General features: G+C 39.6%; 1 protein-coding gene across 2 annotated transcripts in view; it reads left to right on the top strand.

Annotated features, from left to right (window-relative positions):
• ANLN (anillin, actin binding protein) overlaps positions 1-19,273 on the top strand; it is a 49,855-nt gene that overhangs the window by 3,421 nt on the left and 27,161 nt on the right. For both annotated transcript variants that reach the window (XM_077856202.1, XM_077856201.1), the window contains exons 2-7: positions 3,623-3,776; positions 6,731-7,045; positions 10,271-10,656; positions 11,874-12,105; positions 14,180-14,370; positions 14,650-14,757. In XM_077856202.1, the coding sequence (XP_077712328.1) occupies positions 3,623-3,776; positions 6,731-7,045; positions 10,271-10,656; positions 11,874-12,105; positions 14,180-14,370; positions 14,650-14,757 (1,386 nt within the window). The remainder of the gene's footprint in view (positions 1-3,622; positions 3,777-6,730; positions 7,046-10,270; positions 10,657-11,873; positions 12,106-14,179; positions 14,371-14,649; positions 14,758-19,273) is intronic.

The raw sequence follows: 19,273 nt of genomic DNA, 5'->3' as shown, positions 1-19,273 counted from the left end.
CCAGAAATAAGCCATCTTGATGTCCATGAAGACGAATAAGCAGTTAAGGCAGATGTTTATTATTATGACCAGCTGATAACATTTAAAAAGTTATGTTGGTATGAAGTTAGTTCTCCTGATAAGTTCTTAAAAAGAGCAATTGAATTTAGTCAAAAGACAGCTTATTTAAGGCTCTATACCCAATGTGGAGCCCAATGCAGGGCTTGAACTCATGACCCTGAACTGAGCCATTTAACTGACTGAGCCATCCAGGCGCCCCTTTATAATAGACAGTGTATAGCAAAGTGATTAAGAGCCCAAACTCTGGGGCCTGGTTTTTGAATTCTATCTTGCCACTTCTTAGCTATGTGACCTGTGGCTTATTTTTTAACCTGTGCTTGAGATTCTTCATCTGTGAAACAGAAAAAAACAGAACCTGCCAAGTAAAATTTTGAAAATGAAGTGAGTTTTTGTGTGCAGACATGGAAAGTACTTTGTGTAAACGGTAGTGCTGTTGTGCTTGCTGTTAGGTTAATTTAAAACCATTAACTGACTGCTCATAACATTACTGTCAGCCTCTTAGTTTGAGGATCTCCTGGAGAATGATCACTCCAGTCCAAGACTGCCACAGGGGACCCCAGAGATAGGTGTGCCCAGTCGGAGCTTTCTGTGTAGGATCCTTAAAGTAGAAAAGCCACAATTAAAATATTCTGTAAGGCATCTTCTGTGCAATGAGTAAATGAACATGCGGTTACTGTTTTGAATAGAGTTTCACTTATTTTTGAAAGTTAAGTGAAAATCTCTGCATTGACCTGGGAAAGATTGCTGCTAGAGCGTATTGGAAATAAGAAGTTAATTTATATTGAGTCTATTCTGTTTAAGAAGGTAGGGAAATCAGGAATAGCTCTTAGAAAGGTTTCTGTCAGAAATGATTTCAGGTTCTCATGTGGCAGAAGTGGCTAAGGACTATAAGCTTCAGTTATTTCAGATTCATCCATGTGGAATGTCTTATTTCTGGTTCCATTAGTTATTGCATTTTTTTTTAACGCCTCTATTATTTGAAGAAGGAGGTGTGATATTTGAAAGAATGTACCTTGTAAATAAAGAACCCTTGAATTCTTGATGTCTTATTGTGGAGACTTAGGTTTATTGAACTGTTGAGTTTACGTTCCTTAGATATGTAATTTCCTTTAAAGTAATCTTCAGTGTTTATTTTATAGATTAGGGAACTTTTGCTTATCTATTTTATTTTTTTTTTTAAATTTTGAAATCTTTGAATCTAATGGAGACAGTAGAGCTCTTGTGTATGTTTGAATGGCAAAGCCACATTCTTTTGTGACTAACCTCTTACTCATAGTAACTGAAGATATACTGACTCACAAGTATTCTAACTGACCAGAATGGAATGTGGGCATGTCCACAAATGAATAAAATTAGACTGGTTTTGTATCTGAGGAGTGATACATTTTATCATGGGGGAAATTCTCTTACATATATGAATTTATGTAACAATATCACTTTTGAGTTTGTTGAGGATTTTTAAAGGGTGAAGGTCTTGTGTTTTGGAAGGCATTTGGTTCATAAATTAACTCTTTCAGCCACATAGCATTTCAATTTAGCGTCACTTATTTCAGTGAGAAATCATTCCTAAGAAAAGTGGAAAATTGTGCCTTCTTCCAAATTTAGTTCATGTTTCTTTTGCATACTCAGAGGAATTTTAAAGAAAACTTATTCTCTTCTAATTGAGGAAATTAAAAAGATCAAATGGGTGTGTAATTCCTTTAGTCTATACTAGCTCTATATCTGTGTTCAGGGCAGTGTATAAACTCCAGTGGAGAAAAAAATTTTTTTAAAGATTTTATTTATTTATTCATTAGAGACACACAGAGAGAGAGGCAGAGATAAAGGTAGAGGGAGAAGCAAGCTCCGTGCAGGGAGCCTGACCTGGGACTCAATCCCAGGTCTCCAGGATCATGCCCTGAGCTGAAGGCGGCACTAAACTGCTGAGCCACCTGGGCTGCCCATAAATTCCAGCCAATAATTTTGCACGCCTCCTTTAGTTGTGTACTTTTGAAAGAAAAAGAAATGTTTTACAGGGTCTTGTGTTTGTTTTACCATACTGATTTGAACAGAAGCATTAGTAGATTCAGGGTAAGAACAGAGTAATCATGAATTTATGGAATGGTTAAGATACCAACTTAAAATTATTTTATTATATATTGATAGTTAAATAAAACACGGGATTTTATTAGTGGTGGTGGTTTTGTTTGTTTTGTCATTTTAGGAAAGGTCACGTTTTCAAAGGACTAAATATGTCCGTTATCTCTTGCTGTTTACCATTATACCAAATCTTAGTGGCTGTATTAGTTTTGTTGCTGTAACAAATTACCACACTCTTAGTAGTTTAAAATCCCATGTATTTATTATCTTCTGAAGGTCATAAGGCTGATGGATTTTACTGGGGTAAGATCAAGGTGGTGTTGGCAGGATTGTGTTCCTTCTGAAGGCTCTGTTTCCTCACCTTTCTAGCTTCTAGAGGCCACCTGCATTTTTTGGCAAGTGGTCCCTTCCTCCATCTTCAGAGCCACCAATCACATCACTCCAAACCCTGCTTCTTTGGTGGCATACCCGACCCTCCTGACTCTTTTCCCTCGTAAGGACAATGGTGATTACATTGGGCCCACCCAGATAATCCAGGATAATCTTTCCATCTCAAGGTTCTTAATCACATCAGCAAAGTCCCTTTTGCAGGTAACATATTCACAGGCTCATGGGATTAAGGAAATGAACATCTTTGGCAGACTCTAATTCTCCTCACCAAAGTGCTGAAAACAACCACCATGTTATTTCTCATGAATCAGTGGCTCGGCAATTTGTGTTGGGCTCAGCTAGCCTGTGCTTCCAGTGGTGTCCCCTGGGGTCATGCAGGAGTCTGCAGTGATCTGGCAAATTATCTGGGACTGAATGGTCTAAAATGGCCTTCCTCACAGGTCTGGTGGTTGATGCTAGCTGGGGGCGGTGTCTCTAGCAGGCTTGACCTGGGCTTCTCCACCTCGTGGTAGTGTTCCAAGAGAGTGAGAAGAGAAACTGTAAGACCTCTGAGGCCCGGAGTTGGAAGTCATGAAGTATCATTTCCGCCACTGTCTCTTGGTCAAGGTGAATTATAAGGCCAGCCCAATGCAAGGGTGTGGAAATGGATTCTACCTTTTTGATGAAAGCAGAAGCAACTTCTGGCCATTTTACATCTCAGACAACTGGGCACCTGGGTGGCTCAGTCGGTTAAGTACTTGCCTCTGGCTCAGGTCGTGATCCAAGAATCTGGGATCGAGTTCTGCATCTGGCTCCCTGCTCCTCAGGGAGCCTGCTTCTCCTTTTGCCTCGGCTTCCCTATCTTTGTGCCTCTCATGAATAAATAAATTAAAAAAAAATCTCATACAACCAATTTTACATATTTTATTCATACTACCTCCGTAATTTGACTTTGGGATGCTTATTTAGTGAATTTTGACATAATTACTTAGGATTTCACCTTTGAAATATATTTAACTGTTACCCTATATGGCAGTTGGTGATTTTGGAAGGTACCTCAAGTTTTGTGAACTTTTGACTAAGCTTGTCTTTTAACACTGCTCTACATATGTAGAAGCTGCTTGAACGAACCCGTGCCAGGCGAGAGAACCTTCAGAGAAAGATGGCCGAGAGGCCCACAGCAGCAGCAAGGTCTATGACTCATGCCAAGAGAGCCAGAGAGCCGCTTTCCGAAGCAAGTAACCAACAACCCCTACCTGGCAGTGAAGGTAAAAGACTTTGTGGGGGGAAAAGTAAAATTTGCATCCTTCACAGGAGATAAACTCCAAACACTTTATCATGCATGTAGAAAAACCTAGGTCTTTGGGAGACATATGTAGTAATAACCTCTGGAGGAAAGATGAGCCTTCTCTTCTAATACAGGCCTATTGTATTAGGCCTAGAACTACCAGGCCAGAGCAGTGTATCCAACAAATACTTCAAACTAATTGGACGAACTTTATTTTCCTCAACTCAAAGTTGCCCTTAAAACACCCAAGGGAAGAAAAGTAAAGGAGCAGGGAACACTTACACCTTGGTGGTGTGGAAGTTTATCTTCCAACAGTGCCAGAACAGCTGACCACCAAGTTCAGGTGGTCTCTGGCATGAACAGGGTAATGAAAGGCAGACTTGCTTAGATACTGGAAATTTAATGAGGCTTTTCATCCTCTATCTGTTGAACCAGCTCTCTAGTGCTAGGCTAAAGGTATAGGCTGTTAATCTAAGAACTGGTGAATTAAACAAAAACAAATAAATATACACAAACAAAACCAACCTAAACTCACCTGGAAACTTAATTTATTCTTACCTAATCTTGGCACCCCCAGCCTGTATCAGTAAGTTAGCCACCTAGTCTTCTCCTAGAGTGTGGAATAATCTGCAGATAATAATTTTCCTTAGCATAGATTTATTTATTTTTTTTAAAGATTTACTTATTTGAGAGACAGAGAGAGAGCATGGGGAGGGGCAGAGGGAGAATGAGAAGCAGACTCCCCAAGAAGCAGGCATGGAGTGGGCTTATAATTATTTTGTAAGCTAATTATAGAATGGGAGTTTATTTTCATATATTTATATATTTTGAAAGGAGGGAATATAGTATATATCACACATATATATGTGGCATATATTTCACACATTATGTAGTATATATATCAGACATACATGGTATATATATTGCATATGTGGTATATATAATACATATATTTATGATATTTGGTCAGGAAAACAGGTCTAGCTCCAGTCCAGGATCTTTTTCTGTTTTTCATTGTGACACAGGTTTATACACTCAAATGTTGAGTACTGTGTACTTTATTTTTTTTTTATTTTTTTATTTTTTTAAATTTTATTTATTTATGATAGTCACACAGAGAGAGAGAGAGAGAGAGAGAGAGGCAGAGACACAGGCAGAGGGAGAAGCAGGCTCCATGCACCGGGAGCCTGACGTGGGATTCGATCCCGGGTCTCCAGGATCGCGCCCTGGGCCAAAGGCAGGCGCCAAACCGCTGCGCCACCCAGGGATCCCGGTGTACTTTAAAACTAGCGGTTGGAACTATGTTTTGATGCTTCAATGGAAATATTTATAAGAACTTATATAAGAACTATAAACTTGAAGAACTCTGTATTTCCAGCTGGCAATGCATGCTAAAGTAGAAACACTTTCAAAAATGATTGGATGAGTTAATAGAAAATAGATCCAGAAGTGAGTTACAGAAGATGAGAAAGTTTCATGATGTAAATTTGATTAGATTGATGCCTCTGAGGACAATCACGACTCCCGCTTAAGAGTACTTTGGGTACTGCCAGAACAAGAACACTGAGTTAGACAGCCAGGGAAACTGGCCTCATACACAATTTACATTCTTCTATCCTAAAATGTTAATTTCCCAGGAGATATATTAAAATCCAGTCTTGGGTAGAAATAATATGCCTTATGTTTGGGTAACTCCTTTTTATTTTAAGACTTTTTAATTTATTTTGTAGGTGTCAATGGCAGTTTAAAGGGTGAAATGTTATGAAAATATGAAAACACTTGTGCCAATGGCTTTGCTTGGTATTAACCGGATAATTCAGTTGCTTTTAAATTTTTATTTATTTATATACTTTTAAGGGTTTTATTTATTTATGAGAGAGAGAGAGAGAGAGAGAGAGAGAGAGAGGCAGAGACACAGGCAAAGGGAGAAGCAAGCTCCATGCAGGAAGCCCGACGTGGGACTCGATCGCAGGACTCCAGGATCACACCCTGAGCCGAAGGCAGAGGCTTTGGCTTTAACCACTGAGCCACCCAAGAGTCCCTTAAATTTGTATTTTTTAGAGAGAGAGAAAGCAGGGAGGGAGGGGCAGAGGGAGACAGAGTATATCTTAAGCATGTTTCGTGCCCAGCCTGGAGCCTAATGCTGGGCTCCATTTCATGACCCTGAGATCATGATCTGAGATGAAATCAAGAGTCAGATGCTTAGCGACTGAGCCACGTAGGTGCCCTGAAAGATTGTTTTAAAAACAAAGCTTGTTTCTACCAATGAGCTTCTACCATAGTTCGTTTCTGCCTTAGCCATGTTGTTCTACGCATGAATGTAATTGCTCTGGGCTTGGTTTTCCTTAATCTAAAAAGGAGGTAATTTGTGTGATTTTTAAAATCACTTAAAACATTTGCTTATTATATGCGTATGTACTTTTTATTTCCTAGTGTCTGAAGAGTATAAAATACTAGGCCTATATCTTAATAATATTATTTGGATGTCTTTTTATTCGGGTGTTTTATTATTTATTTATGTTAATATTTTATTTATTTATTCATGCAAGACACAGAGAGAGGCAGGGACATAGGCAGAGGCAGAAGTATGCTCCCTGCCTCTCCCTGCGGGGAGCCTGATTCAGGACTTGATCCCAGGACCGCAGGACGATGACCTGAGCCAAAGGCAGATGCTCAGCCACTGAGCCACCCAAGTGTCTCTTATTTAGGTGTTTTAAGCCATAAATTATATGTTTGCTTAAAAAGAAGTCTCTCAGATTTCTAAGTTACTGAAGGTAGAATTTTACATATTTCTTATTGTAAGGAAAATCATTTAAGGAGAATAGACAAACATGTTTCAATAATTTGCTAAGTACCTAGTGCAAGTTTTTCAGGTCATGAAGAATTATGGAATTTTGAATTTTTTTTTGGGGGGGGGTGTCCTTTTTAATCTAGAGAAATCTTGTACAAAACCATCACCATCAAAAAAACGCTGTTCTGACAACACTGAAGTAGAAGTTTCTAACTTGGAAAATGAAAAACCGGTTGAGTCAGTTTCTGCTAAACCCTGTCCTCCAAGTCCTGCACCTCCTCAGGCACAGCCGCCAGCACCCGCTCCCGTCAGCGATGCCGAGGCCGCCCCAGCCCCTGTGCCAGGAGTGAGGAGAGGGCTAAACTCAAGATTGGAAGCAACCACAGTCTCCTCGGTTAAAACACGAATGCAGAAACTGGCAGAGCAGCGGCGCCACTGGGATAATAATGATCTGACAGGTATGAATGATAGGGATGGCATGCCATTAAAATCCGTTTCAACTTGGTAGGTTGAAAATTTGAGGGATCCATTAACACACGAAAGATCAGTGCTTCTGTTTTATCTATCTCCCTAGTATCCATCACTTACAGATAGTTCGTGTATCAATAGTGTATGTATTGGTTGGTTGTATTCTCCCTGAAGTAGATGCTGTTGAGGTTCTTAGACTAGTTCACAAAAGCTCGGTCTCATAACAGAACTATATTTGCAATAAAAATCAATAGAGAACAAACGATACCCTCGGCTTTATGTAGCAATGCTGATCTTCAGCTCTATATGCTAGAGATCCTATTTCATGGATTAACTAAATGAATTTGAGTGGCTAAGGGATGCGATGCTATTTAATAGAGGGGAGAGAAAATGTAAACATTTGTTGAGCACCTACAATGCATGTTATGCTAAGGTGCTGGGAACCAATGAAGTGACCTGATCCTTGCCTCCTGTGGGCTCATACTCAGAGGGAGAATCTAAGAGCAAAGCAGCAGTCATGCTGCGTAGGGTTATGTGTTCTGTGATAAATTTTGTCTCCTATCTTGTTACCAAAAAAGCCTGGAGATGACTTACAAAATCAACTATGTAACAAAACAAGAAAAATATGGAAATTCCAGGGTGAAGAGAAGGAAAATCAAAGAAGGGAAGTAAAATCCAGGCTCGAAGATCCACCTCACTTTGCCAGAGTTATGAACTTGCTAGCAGCCAAGGCAAGGAGGTGAAACCATCTTAAATGACTACTATTTATAAGATTAAAGCAAAACCATAGCTGGAACTAAGACCCAAGGGAACGAACGTTCTTCCCTGGGTCCTCAAAGATGACTTTGTAGAAGATAGTGTGTAAGGTTTCTCAAGGTAGGCAGGTGGCCTGGCTCTGAGCTCAGTTCAGTGAACACAGTTCCAAAGAGAGCCAGCAGAGTACAGGTGGACAGCTCAGTGGCAACTGGGCCTTACCCAAGGAAGTATTCCTCAAGCTTTGGCTTTTGGCCTGGCTCCTGTATAACAGAAAAATTTGGACCATTGGATTGGAATCTCAGGAGTGTGGTGGAGCCCTGGGATGGACTTTTATCTTTTATTTTTTTTAATCTCTTTAATTTTTTTTAATGCATCAGGCGTTACTTTGATGCATAGCCAGAATTGAGACCAAGTGATCTGAAGAAATGGATGGACTGTACATTTTAGTCAGTCTTTCATAAATGTCAGTCCTTTTGCCTGAAATTTTGATAAGTATTGGACAGCAGAGTGTTTAAGATTATCCTTTCTGGCAACGATAATAATTTCAAAGCAGGTGTTGACTGTGCTTTGCTGTGCTAAGCAGAAGTGCTTAGGCATTCTAAATATTTTTTGTTCTAATATAGTATAGTATAGCATTTAATTCTTATAGATCTTATGACACACATACTACCTTTATGTTCTAGAAGAGGAAACTGGGTTCTGAGAGGCTACGACACCTGATGAGAATCAGCTAACATTTAAACCTCAGTTGTTTGACGCTAGGGCAGAATGATGAAGCCCTGTAGAAGTGAAGAGGGGAGGGTGGATCTGCGAGATTTAGGAAAAAGAATCTCTGGGCTGGATACCTGGATGGTGGGTGGTGGAGGAGGAGAAGGGAGAAGGAGGAAGAGGCCATGATGAGGAGGAATACGTTTGGGGAAATTTCAACATCACATATGTCATTTGGGGTGCCTGGGGGATAGCTGAATGGAGGTGGTTGGTAGGTAGGCCACCATGAAGGACATGGCCCAAGGGCAGAACCATAGAGAATGATGTCACCAGTGGAAACAGGCCTGCAGAGTGTGTACTGGCATCTAGTGACAGCAGCAGAAGCAACTTGAGGGCAGCGGTGTAGGCAGAGGCAGGTTGAAGGGAGTTGAATGGTGAAAGAATGTGCAGGGCAAGAGAGATATTAGTTATAAAGGAGCATATATTGATGAGAGGGTGTTTGTTTTTAGTTCTAAGATGAGGCGGACTTGAGTATATTTATATGCTGAGGAAAAGAAAAGAGGTTTTGGGGGTAGAATTGAGAATTCAGGCAGAAATGTAAGGCTTGGACAGTACGAAGGATACCTCTTCCATCGACTGAATTTTTGGAGCAGAAAGTGCTGTGATTTTTATAAGTTTCAGTTTATTTTATTTTATTTATGATAGTCACAGAGAGAGAGAGAGAGGCAGAGACACAGGCAGAGGGAGAAGCAGGCTCCATGCACCGGGAGCCCGACGTGGGATTCGATCCCAGGTCTCCAGGATCGCGCCCTGGGCCAAAGGCAGGCGCCAAACCGCTGCGCCACCCAGGGATCCCAGAAAGTGCTGTGATTTTTAATTTCCTCCCTATATGTGTTTTATGCATACACGCCTTCACAAGTATTAGTATTCGAGATCGATCTCCAAATGAAATAACTGTGAAAACATCTTAGTTTAACCCTGTGCTATCTAATACTGTGGATACTTGCCATATGTAGCTTTTAAGATTTAAATTAATTAATTGAAATGAAATTATGTTTCTTCGTTGCCCTAGGCACATTTCAAGTGCTCATGTGGCTAGTGGTTACTGTACGGAATAGCATGGGTATGGAATGTGTCCTTCATTGCAGGAAGTTTTATTGTGCAGCACTAGTCTCTTCCATTTTAAAACAGAAAGTGCCTGTGGAGTATGTAATCTTAAATTGTGCAGTGTCATAACATCATGAATTAATTCTAAAATTATAAACTAAGTATATGGTACCTTAGAGCACTCATGATCCGTTAGAAATTGGAAAAAATAGGTATAAGAAGTTTGTGGGTTTTTTTTTTTTCAATTTGGATTAAGTATCATCTGATGTGAAGAGATATTGTCAAACTTGAGCAGCTTGGTAGTTTCATGCATTCAAGAGCTTTTTATTAGTTCTCAAATCTACTAACTTTTTTTTTTTTAAGATTTTATTTATTTGAGAGAGAGTGAGAGAGAGCAGGAACAGGGGGAGAAACAGAGAGGGAGAAGCAAACTCCTTGCTGAGCAGGAAGCCTCGCATGGGGCTCAATCCCAGGACCCTTGGATCATGACCTGAGCTGAAGGCAGACACTTAACTGACTGAGCTACCCAGGCACCCCTCTAACCTACTAACTTTTCAAAATTCTTGAATGGAGTGATCTTGGTATTAAAAGTATGCATAACTCTTCAACATGGGTTTTAACTCTTTTTCTGAAAACATTTCCAGATGATATACCCGAAAGCTCACTCATCTCACCAATGCCATCAGAGGAAAGCACAGCTTCCTCTCCCAAACCACCCCTCTCAGATGCCTCCGCAACTCCAGTTGGTAGAAGGGGCCGTCTGGCTAACCTTGCTGCAACTATTTGCTCCTGGGAAGATGATGTCAGTTACTCATCTGCAAAGCAAAACAGTGCACAAGAACAGCCTGGTACCACTTGTTTATCCAAATTTTCCTCTGCAAGTGCAGCATCTGCTAGGATCAATAGCAGCAGTGTTAAGCAGGAAGCTACATGCTGTTCCCAAAGGGATGGCGAGGCCTCTTTGAATAAAGCTCCATCCTCGAGTGCTGTGGGTGTATCTCTGAATAATGCTGCAATTTCCAGCTCTGTGGTAAGCAATGCAATATTGGTCTTTGGAAATCTTTTTTCCTTATGAATAATAAGTGTATGTATGTATAGTATTTTGGAACGTATATATAGGGTGTTGTATGTATTTTTAGAAATTGGTATCCTAGAAAGTAGAAATCATAAATTTGGTAGCCTATCCCAAGATAACTTAGTAGTTGACAAGTAAATTACACTAATTTCATACAATTCCAAGGTGTATAATAATGGAATGATGGAGCCTCTTAGTCATCACGGAAAGCACTGAACATTACTTTCTCTGTAGAATGCTTTATGTATGTATATAAATATAAGATAAAGAATTTCTCTGAAAAGATATCATAAACCAGTAGATAACATTGCTTTCAGAAGGCAAATTGCGGAACAAGATTTTTAACGGTGGGTATGGTAATTTTACCATTTATCCTTTTGAAGTGTTTGAAAGTTTTACCTTGCACGTGAATTACGTGATCAGCTTTTAAAACCAATCTTAAAAAAAACAAAAACAAAAACAAAAACGCAAAAAAGGAAAAGTAGTATGTTTCTGAGCATAGTTCTAAATGCAGAGCCAGGTTTTGGAATTAGATAGACCTGCATTCAATCCTAGCCCTGCCACATAATTAAAAGTGTGGCTTTGGACAGGTTACTTAATCTTGTAAAACCTTACTTTCCCATCTGTAAAATGGAAAAGAAAGGGTTATTGGGAGGACTAAATGAGATAATGTGCATAAAACTTTTAGCAGAGTGCTTGGTACATAGCACTTAATATGTTATAGTTAGCCATCAAGTACATGATATATTTTTGTTAAATTAATATTAACTTAATTAAAATGCAAAAAATATGCATTGTAGTCTTATAAGTTAAAATTTGTAAAGGTGCTAGTGAGATAATCTGAAAGAAATTGTTAGTTAAAATAGGGAGTGATCCTATCCCTTATGAAATTACTTGTCAGTGTATTATACAGGCTAAACTACATATTATAATTTGAGTAATAGCATTTTCTAGTTTGACGTCTTGTCAAGCCTTTTAGATTGGTTTGATCTATTAAAGATAATTTTTTTTCATAAGTTTATGTAAAGGCTACTACTAAGCAAATAGAATTACTCATTTTGTTATAATTTTAGTATATGTGCTGCCAAAGTGAGCACAGACTCATTTTGTCATAAGACTACCTTTAGATACTGTCAATATTGTTATTTACCCTAAGTGTTATTGTATTTCAGAAAGCGGCTTCTTCCCCAGTGAAATCTTCTACTATATCCATTACTGATGCTAAAAATTGTGAGGGACAAAATCCTGAGCTACTTCAGAAAACTCCTCTTAGTTCCCTGAAAACAGATGTAGTATCAAAACCAATTGAGAAGTCAACTGTGTCCCAGACAACTCGGCCCAAAGAAGAATTAAATAGAGAAATTTGTCAGCACTCTCAATCTAAAGACAAATCTGCGACATCAGGTTATGTATCTTTAAAAAAATTTAGTTAGTGCTGATTTTTCAGGGTGTCTATTCTCACCATTTTAAATATCCAGTTGTGAATTGCACAGTACTGGTTTGCTATGGCAAGTGCCTGAATGCATATGAGACTTCTTCAAACTCAGCTTTAATTCGTTGAATGAATATTCATTAATGGAGACTTGCCCATTTACTGTTCAAAGTACATAACTTGTTACATTTTAATAGTTTAAACATACATTTTTTTCTAAAATGACTATGGTAGATACCTTTTTCTATACTTTTTGATGGAGACAAAACGTATACAAGTGGAAATCATGTATTAAGGGTATAATGGAGAAACATTCTTGCAACCAAGTGTGCAGAGCAGTGCTTTTCAAACTTCGATATGAAGGCACCCCTAATAGCAGAGGAAAGTGAATGTGTATACAGATGACTCTACTCCCAATTATATTTGTATGTGTGTATATTGTGTGTATATAGATGTAAAAGCTCAAAATTATTCCCTGTAGTAAGTTGGTGTTCCTGGAAATCTGTATTTATTTTGTAGGGATTTACACCTTCTGGCATACCCCTACATGCTATCAGTTGAGAAACACAGGACTAAAAAATATGATTCAAATATATGGAAATATAGTTTACTCTGAACTATATTCTGTTTTCAATTGAATTGCTTTTGGAAATACTTTTAATTCAAAATTTTAACTTCTTAAAAATACAATCTCTTTGGATACTGTAGTTTCTCATAAAAAGAAGTAGAGAGATGAGAGGAGGAATCCATTAGTTAGGGGCTGGGAAACCAGCAGTCAGTTTCCAGATGAGCCAAAATGAGAATGGGAAACAATAGCAGAATCCCCACATGCAGTAGGAGTAGTTACTCTCACTTTTCTAAAGACATATGGCATAGATCAGAAGCATTTTTTTATTATTCTTAGCTATTGGATATGCCCAGTATATATTATCACGGCCTCAGAGATATTTAATTTACATGTTTCTTTGTATTCTTAATGCATTCTAGTTTGAGATTTGGTGTGGAGTGACACATGGAGTCTTCAGACTCTGCCTGTGGGTCAAATTGTGCCCTTTACCTGTTTTTGCAAATAGTTGTATTGGAACACAGCCACACCCATTTATGTACATGCAGTGTGTGGCTGTTTTCATGCTTCAATGCAGAGTTCAGTAGCTAGGATAGTGGTCACATGGCCTGCAAAGCCCAAAATATATACTGTTTGGCCTTTTGTAGGAAAATGTTGATTTCTGATAGAGATAAATCTCTTTTTTTCTGTAGTACAACCCTATCATCCCATTTGTTCTACTTAAAATGTACCTCATATTATTTCAAATGAATAGGAATTTAAGACTTTGTAGAAATCAAAATATCCCTTGATAAGGTCAATAGTCTCTAATTTTTCTTTTGAGAGAGAAAAAGGGTTTAATCCCTGGATTTTATATTGGACTTCCTAAAAGGAAGGTAAACTAAATTGGGCTGTAGAAATATAAGTAATTGAGTTATCATGACTAGGACACTTGGTTAGGAATACTGTTAATACACATACAGTCCATTTCCAGTCATTCAGGTTCTGCTTATTTAGTTGAAGGGTTGTCTGATTCCCACTATCCTTGCACTCTACCTTTTAAAAATTCTTCCTCGGGCAGCCCGGGTGGCTCAAGCAGTTTAGCGCCGCCTTTGGCCCAGGGCCTGATCCTGGAGACCCGGGATCGAGTCCCACGTCAGGCTCCTTGCATGACGCCTGCTTCTCCCTCTGCCTGTGTCTCTGCTTCTCTCTCTCCTCTCTGTGTATTCTCAGAAATTAATAAATAAAAAATTAAAAAAAAATTCTTCCTCTTCTTTCCTTTGTAAACAACTAAATCCTATAAATAAATTCTAGGATGTGGAATTAAATAGAATAGTATGGCAAATTTTTTAAAACTATTTTCATATTGTTTACTTTCCGAGTAAGTATTCTAAGTAGAATCAAAGCATTTTAGAGCCATACTGGATTTTAGAACTTTTTCAATACATATTATAATTGCTACTTATCCTAAATAGCCTCCAAAATGTATGTGTTTTCTGTAGGAGGAGCAGGAATTAAGCCTTTCCTGGAACGCTTTGGAGAGCGTTGTCAAGAATACAGCAAACAAAGTCCCGCTCGGAGCACACCCCATAGAACCCCTGTTATCACTCCAAATACAAAGGCCATCCAAGAAAGATTATTCAAGCAAAACGCTTCTTCATCTACTACCCATTTAGCACAGCAGCTCAAGCAGGTCTGGCTTACTGCTTTTAACATTATTCATTACATGGTCTTGGCATAGAACCTAGAAATCAAATTGGAAATTCCGATGCCAGCTTTTTTGAGGGAGATAAATAGCATCTTGGTTCTCTGTATTGCTTATTTCAAATTAGAAATACTATTGTCTTTTTCTATGCATGTTGTGAATGTTTTAATCTTAAAACTGAAGACAAGCAAAGTTGAGTAGTATTTGAATATTATTCTTAAACATACTGTTGGCTCTTGTGTAAAATAGAGCTTTTGGTGGTTTTAGGAACGTGAGAAAGAACTAGCATGTCTTCGTGGCCGATTTGACAAGGGCAATTTATGGAGTGCAGAAAAAGGCGAAAACCCAAGAAGCAAACAACTAGAAACCAAACAGGTAGTGTAAACTAGAAATATGAATGTGAACTTGGTACTAAGGTAGTGCTTGTGGTTCTGCACTGTAAAACAATTCTTCATCTTGTTCCAATTAACTGTGCCATTTTCCATTCATAAACTCCTTCAATGTTTATACCAACTCTGTTTTTCTCTTGTGACATTTTCCCCCGTTCAGTGGAGCTCTTAACGTATTCACTGATGACCTACTTAAAATCAAATTTTTAAAACACATACTTATTCAATTGATTTCATATTTCTCTTAATATTTTACTTAGATGCTGGTTCTAAAATGTTTCTCAGAATGTATTTTTTTCATTAATGATTGTATACTCTCCCCAGGTACCACAGACTACCCATAATCTTTTTCAGTCATCAAATATGTCCCCAGTTTCTCTTTATTCCTGTATTACTTACTGTCAAATTTCATTAATCAGCCTTCAACAAAGTCCTGACTCATAAATACTTGTTTCATTTACATGCCTACTGTGCACAGAATACTGCATTAGGATATACTTTTGGGACATCTGTGTGGCTCAGCGGTTGAGCGCCTGTCTTCCGCCCAGGGCATGATCCTGGAGTCCCGGGATCGAGTCTTTCATCGGGCTCCCTGTGTGGAGCCTGCTTCTCTCTCTGCCTGTGTCTCTGCCTCTCTTTGTCTCTCTCTCTCTGTGTCTCTCATGAATAAATAAATCTTTAAAAAAACAAAAACAAAAGGATATACTTTTAAGCTAATAATAATATAATTATATTTATAATAGAATTATATATTTAAATATAAATTCTATTTATATTTTAAGTGGGTACCAGTAGAAATAGAACAATACATATAACCAGTATTCTTTGAGAAACACCTATTTAATTGATTTTGGTTTTTATCAGTTCTCTTGCTCAACAAATCATATTTGCCGGGGTTCTGACCTAACCCTGTTTTCTTCTCATTCACCCTGGGACATCTCTTCACTGTCCTCCTGTTTTGCTTCAGCCAAGCCCAGAAATGCCAACAGGCTTGACTGTGCTGTGTTTCCTCTCTCCAGAACTCCAGGCCTGGTTGGCTAGTAGAGCTCTCTGCACTTTGCAGCAGTAAATTCTCCAGGTAGTCTCTGTCTTCACCTAGGGCTTCATTCTGTACCTCATCATCTAAAACAGTCTGGGAGTTCTTTCTTGCCTCCTTCCTCTTATTACTGTGTCTTCCCCTGGCACACACATGAACACACAAGCCTCCAATATGCCACAAGCTGCCTGTCCTCTCTGTTTTCCTCTGCTGGTACCTTAATCACTTCTCAGAGCTTTGTATTGAAAACTTTGGTTCTAGTCTGGCTGTTCTCCTGTGCATCTTACCTACTGCTGCCAGAGAAATATTTTTAAAAGGCAGATACTCATATCTTCACTTGCTTAAAATCCTAGCAAGCTTTCCATAGCTATCATCAGGAAAACATCTAGAATCATTCAGAACCTGGCTTCTCACTGCTCCTCCACATGTGTACTTCAGTCCTGTCGTGCAGACTATTTGCAGTGTCTCAAATATATCCATGTTTTCAGATCTCTTCGTCTTTGCCTTGCTATTTCTCTCTGAAAGTGGTTATCTCTGTGGTGAGCTCCTACCTTATTAGGAATAGGTCAAACTTTAATCCCCTCTGGAAATCCTTATCTGGCCCTTTTTCCCTGGCGACCCCTTTTTCACCATGTCATTCTGTTCTTTACCTCAAGGAATATTTCTCTTCCTGTGACTGTTTCACCTTTGCTTTCTACCACATCTACTAGAGCCTTATCTGTCTTCATCTGTGTTCTTAGTGTTTGGCTCACAGGAGTTCAATAAATTTGTCCCTGAAGGAGAGAATGAATGTGCTAATCATTGCCATCTGCATACAACAAGCTGTTATCTGTCATCTTAAAATAGAAACAACTCACTGGATCCCCTATTCCTCGCCCTCTCTTTACCTTCTTTTCATTCAGACTCTTCCAGAAGAGTTATCTCTTGCTGCTTACAATTTTTTTCCTCCTTTCTCTCTTAATCTCTCCACTCAGGCTGTCACCACTGCCTCCTTATCAAATTCACCAGGGATCTTTAGTAATCAATTTTTAGGCCTTTAACTTGACCTATTAGCACTTGGCATTGTTGATGACACTCTTCTGTCTGAAGCACCTTCTTCACTTGGTTGCCAGTATATCATATCATGGCTTTTCTGCTACATCTTTGGAAATACAGGACAACAGTTCTTAACCTATTGTGTGCTAAATAATTCTTGCTAAACCTGTGGAATTCCTCTCTAGATGGTTACACATATGCATGTAAAGAACATTCTAAACATAGTAACAGGGAGTTCAGGGGGCTGCTCACTCAGAGCTCATCTCTGGTACCCACTGAGGGAGCAGTCAAAGAGATGAGAGGAAAAAGTAATTGAGTGTTGTGTTACTATAGTCAAAGGAAGAAAGAAACTTTCAGAAGGAGGAAATGGTCAGTATTGCCAGGTATGTGTCGTCAAATGTGGACTGGACCGAGACCACTGGGTTTTGGAAGGAAAAGCTAGTTGTTGCTTGGCAAGAGCAGTTTTAGTGAAGTGGCAAGGGGAGAATGCAGGTGGTGGTGGGTAAAGAGCAGGGCAGAGAGCAAAGGCAGTCCTCAGAAGTTTGGTTCCGAAAGGAAAGGAAGGAAGGAGGTGATGGTTGCAAGGAGATTAGGAGTGAAGTATGGCTTGTGTTTGTGGTTGTGTTTGTTTTGTTCTTTCTAAGGATACATTAGTCAACTTTAATGACAAAAGTAAGATTTTATTGGACGCCTGGGTGGCTAGGTCAGTTAAGTGTCTGATGTGGTTTCAGCTCAGGTTGTGATTTCAGGGTCATGGGATTGAGCCTCATGTTGGGGTCCATGCTGAACGTGGAGCCTGCTTGAGACTCTCTCCCTGTGCCCCTCCCTGCTTGCACATGTGCATGCACTCTAAATAAATAAATACAAAAAAATCTTTTAAAAAATGTAAGAGTTTTATGATGAGGATAAGTGATGCTGATTGATAGGATAAGATAAACCTTTCAAAAGGTAAGAGTGGATGAACTTGAGAGCATCGTGAAGGGAAAGGATTAGGACAGGTTTCTGGTTGGTAAGAAGGAAGAAGGAAAACAGTGTTTGGGGGCAGGTGACAGGTGTGATACTTAGAAGTATGGTGACAGAAAACTGGTGGGATTTCCATCTGGTTACTTCTGTTTTATTCATCCTTAGGGAAGGTGACAGGTGTGATACTCTGGAGAATGGGAGAGAGCTGATTCAGAAAGAGGAGTAGTGTTGAGATTCAGGTGGGATAGAGAGCATACATTCCTAATAGAATCAAACTTGAGTTGTGAGGTTTTCCTCTAGATATGTCCAAAGAGCCTGGATATAAAACACAGAGAAGGTGGATTGTTACAGGGACGGAGTTTGCTAGACATAAGGAATGGAAGTACTGTAGAGGTGAGGGAGTGGAAGATATTGGTGAGATTGTGGTTGAACTGAAGGGTTGTGAAGTCTAACCTGGATGGAGCTGTAAGGAAATAGATGGGGGGGGGGGGTGGGAATCCCTGGGTGGCTCAGCAGTTGAGCGCCTGCCTTCGGCCCAGGGTGTGATCCCGGAGACCTGGAATCGAGTCCCACATCGGGCTCCCTGCATGGAGCCTGCTTCTCCCTCTGCCTGTCCCTCTCTCTCTCTCTCTCTCTCTCCCTCTCTCTCTCTCTCCGTATCTCTCATGAGTATATAAATAAAATCTTAAAAAAAAAAATAGATGGGGGTGCCAGGAAGAAAAGCATCAAATGGCCAGAAGTCCCCATGAGGCCAAAGAACAGGATCTGGTAGGAATTCCTGAGTAAGAGAGCTGGAGAAATTGGAGGGTTTCAGGGAAGAAACCCTTTCAGATTTTAGGTGATGGCTGAATTGGAGCGGTCGTGAAGATCTTTGGAGTTGAAGTATTTATGCAACTGAGGGATCAGGATGTTGGCTAGAAGGTACTTGTGGCTTCTGATACCACCAATGGCAGGTCTTGGACTGGAGAAGTAGGATGGCGAGTGCAGTATAACCAGAGGGCTTGCACCTAGAGGAGCACGAACCGGAGGAGAGAATTACTAAGAGCTTCGAATTATCGTTGGAGACTGGGGAGGGGCTGTCTGTCACGTGGTCAGGGTGCAGGGAAGAGAACCACCTTTATTACAGAAGATGGTAGGCAAGTCCTGCATTCACATGAGAGTCAGGCCTGCAGCACAGCAGTAGACAGTTTACTCTGTGTGCATATAAAGCTTCTTCTAACTTGAGAGTCAAAATAGTCTGGAAGTCGCTCTGGAATAAGAATATGTGGGTTTGTAAACTGCACATGCCAGTTACTAGGCCAAGTGTGCAAGTCACTTAACTCCTCTTTGTCTTCACCTTTTTATTCATAAAATGGAAGTAACAGCACCTAACTTACAGGGTTACTAAAGGAGGACTGGGGAGGCAATAATGTCAAGTGCTTAGAAAGGTGACTGGCGCATATTAGGCTTTGTGAAGCATTAGTTCCTA

This window comes from Canis aureus, chromosome 18, assembly GCF_053574225.1.
Source record: "Canis aureus isolate CA01 chromosome 18, VMU_Caureus_v.1.0, whole genome shotgun sequence".
Classification (NCBI taxonomy): domain Eukaryota; kingdom Metazoa; phylum Chordata; class Mammalia; order Carnivora; family Canidae; genus Canis; species Canis aureus.
Note: the sequence above shows the minus strand (reverse complement) of the source record. Positions and strands in the feature narration are given on the sequence as shown.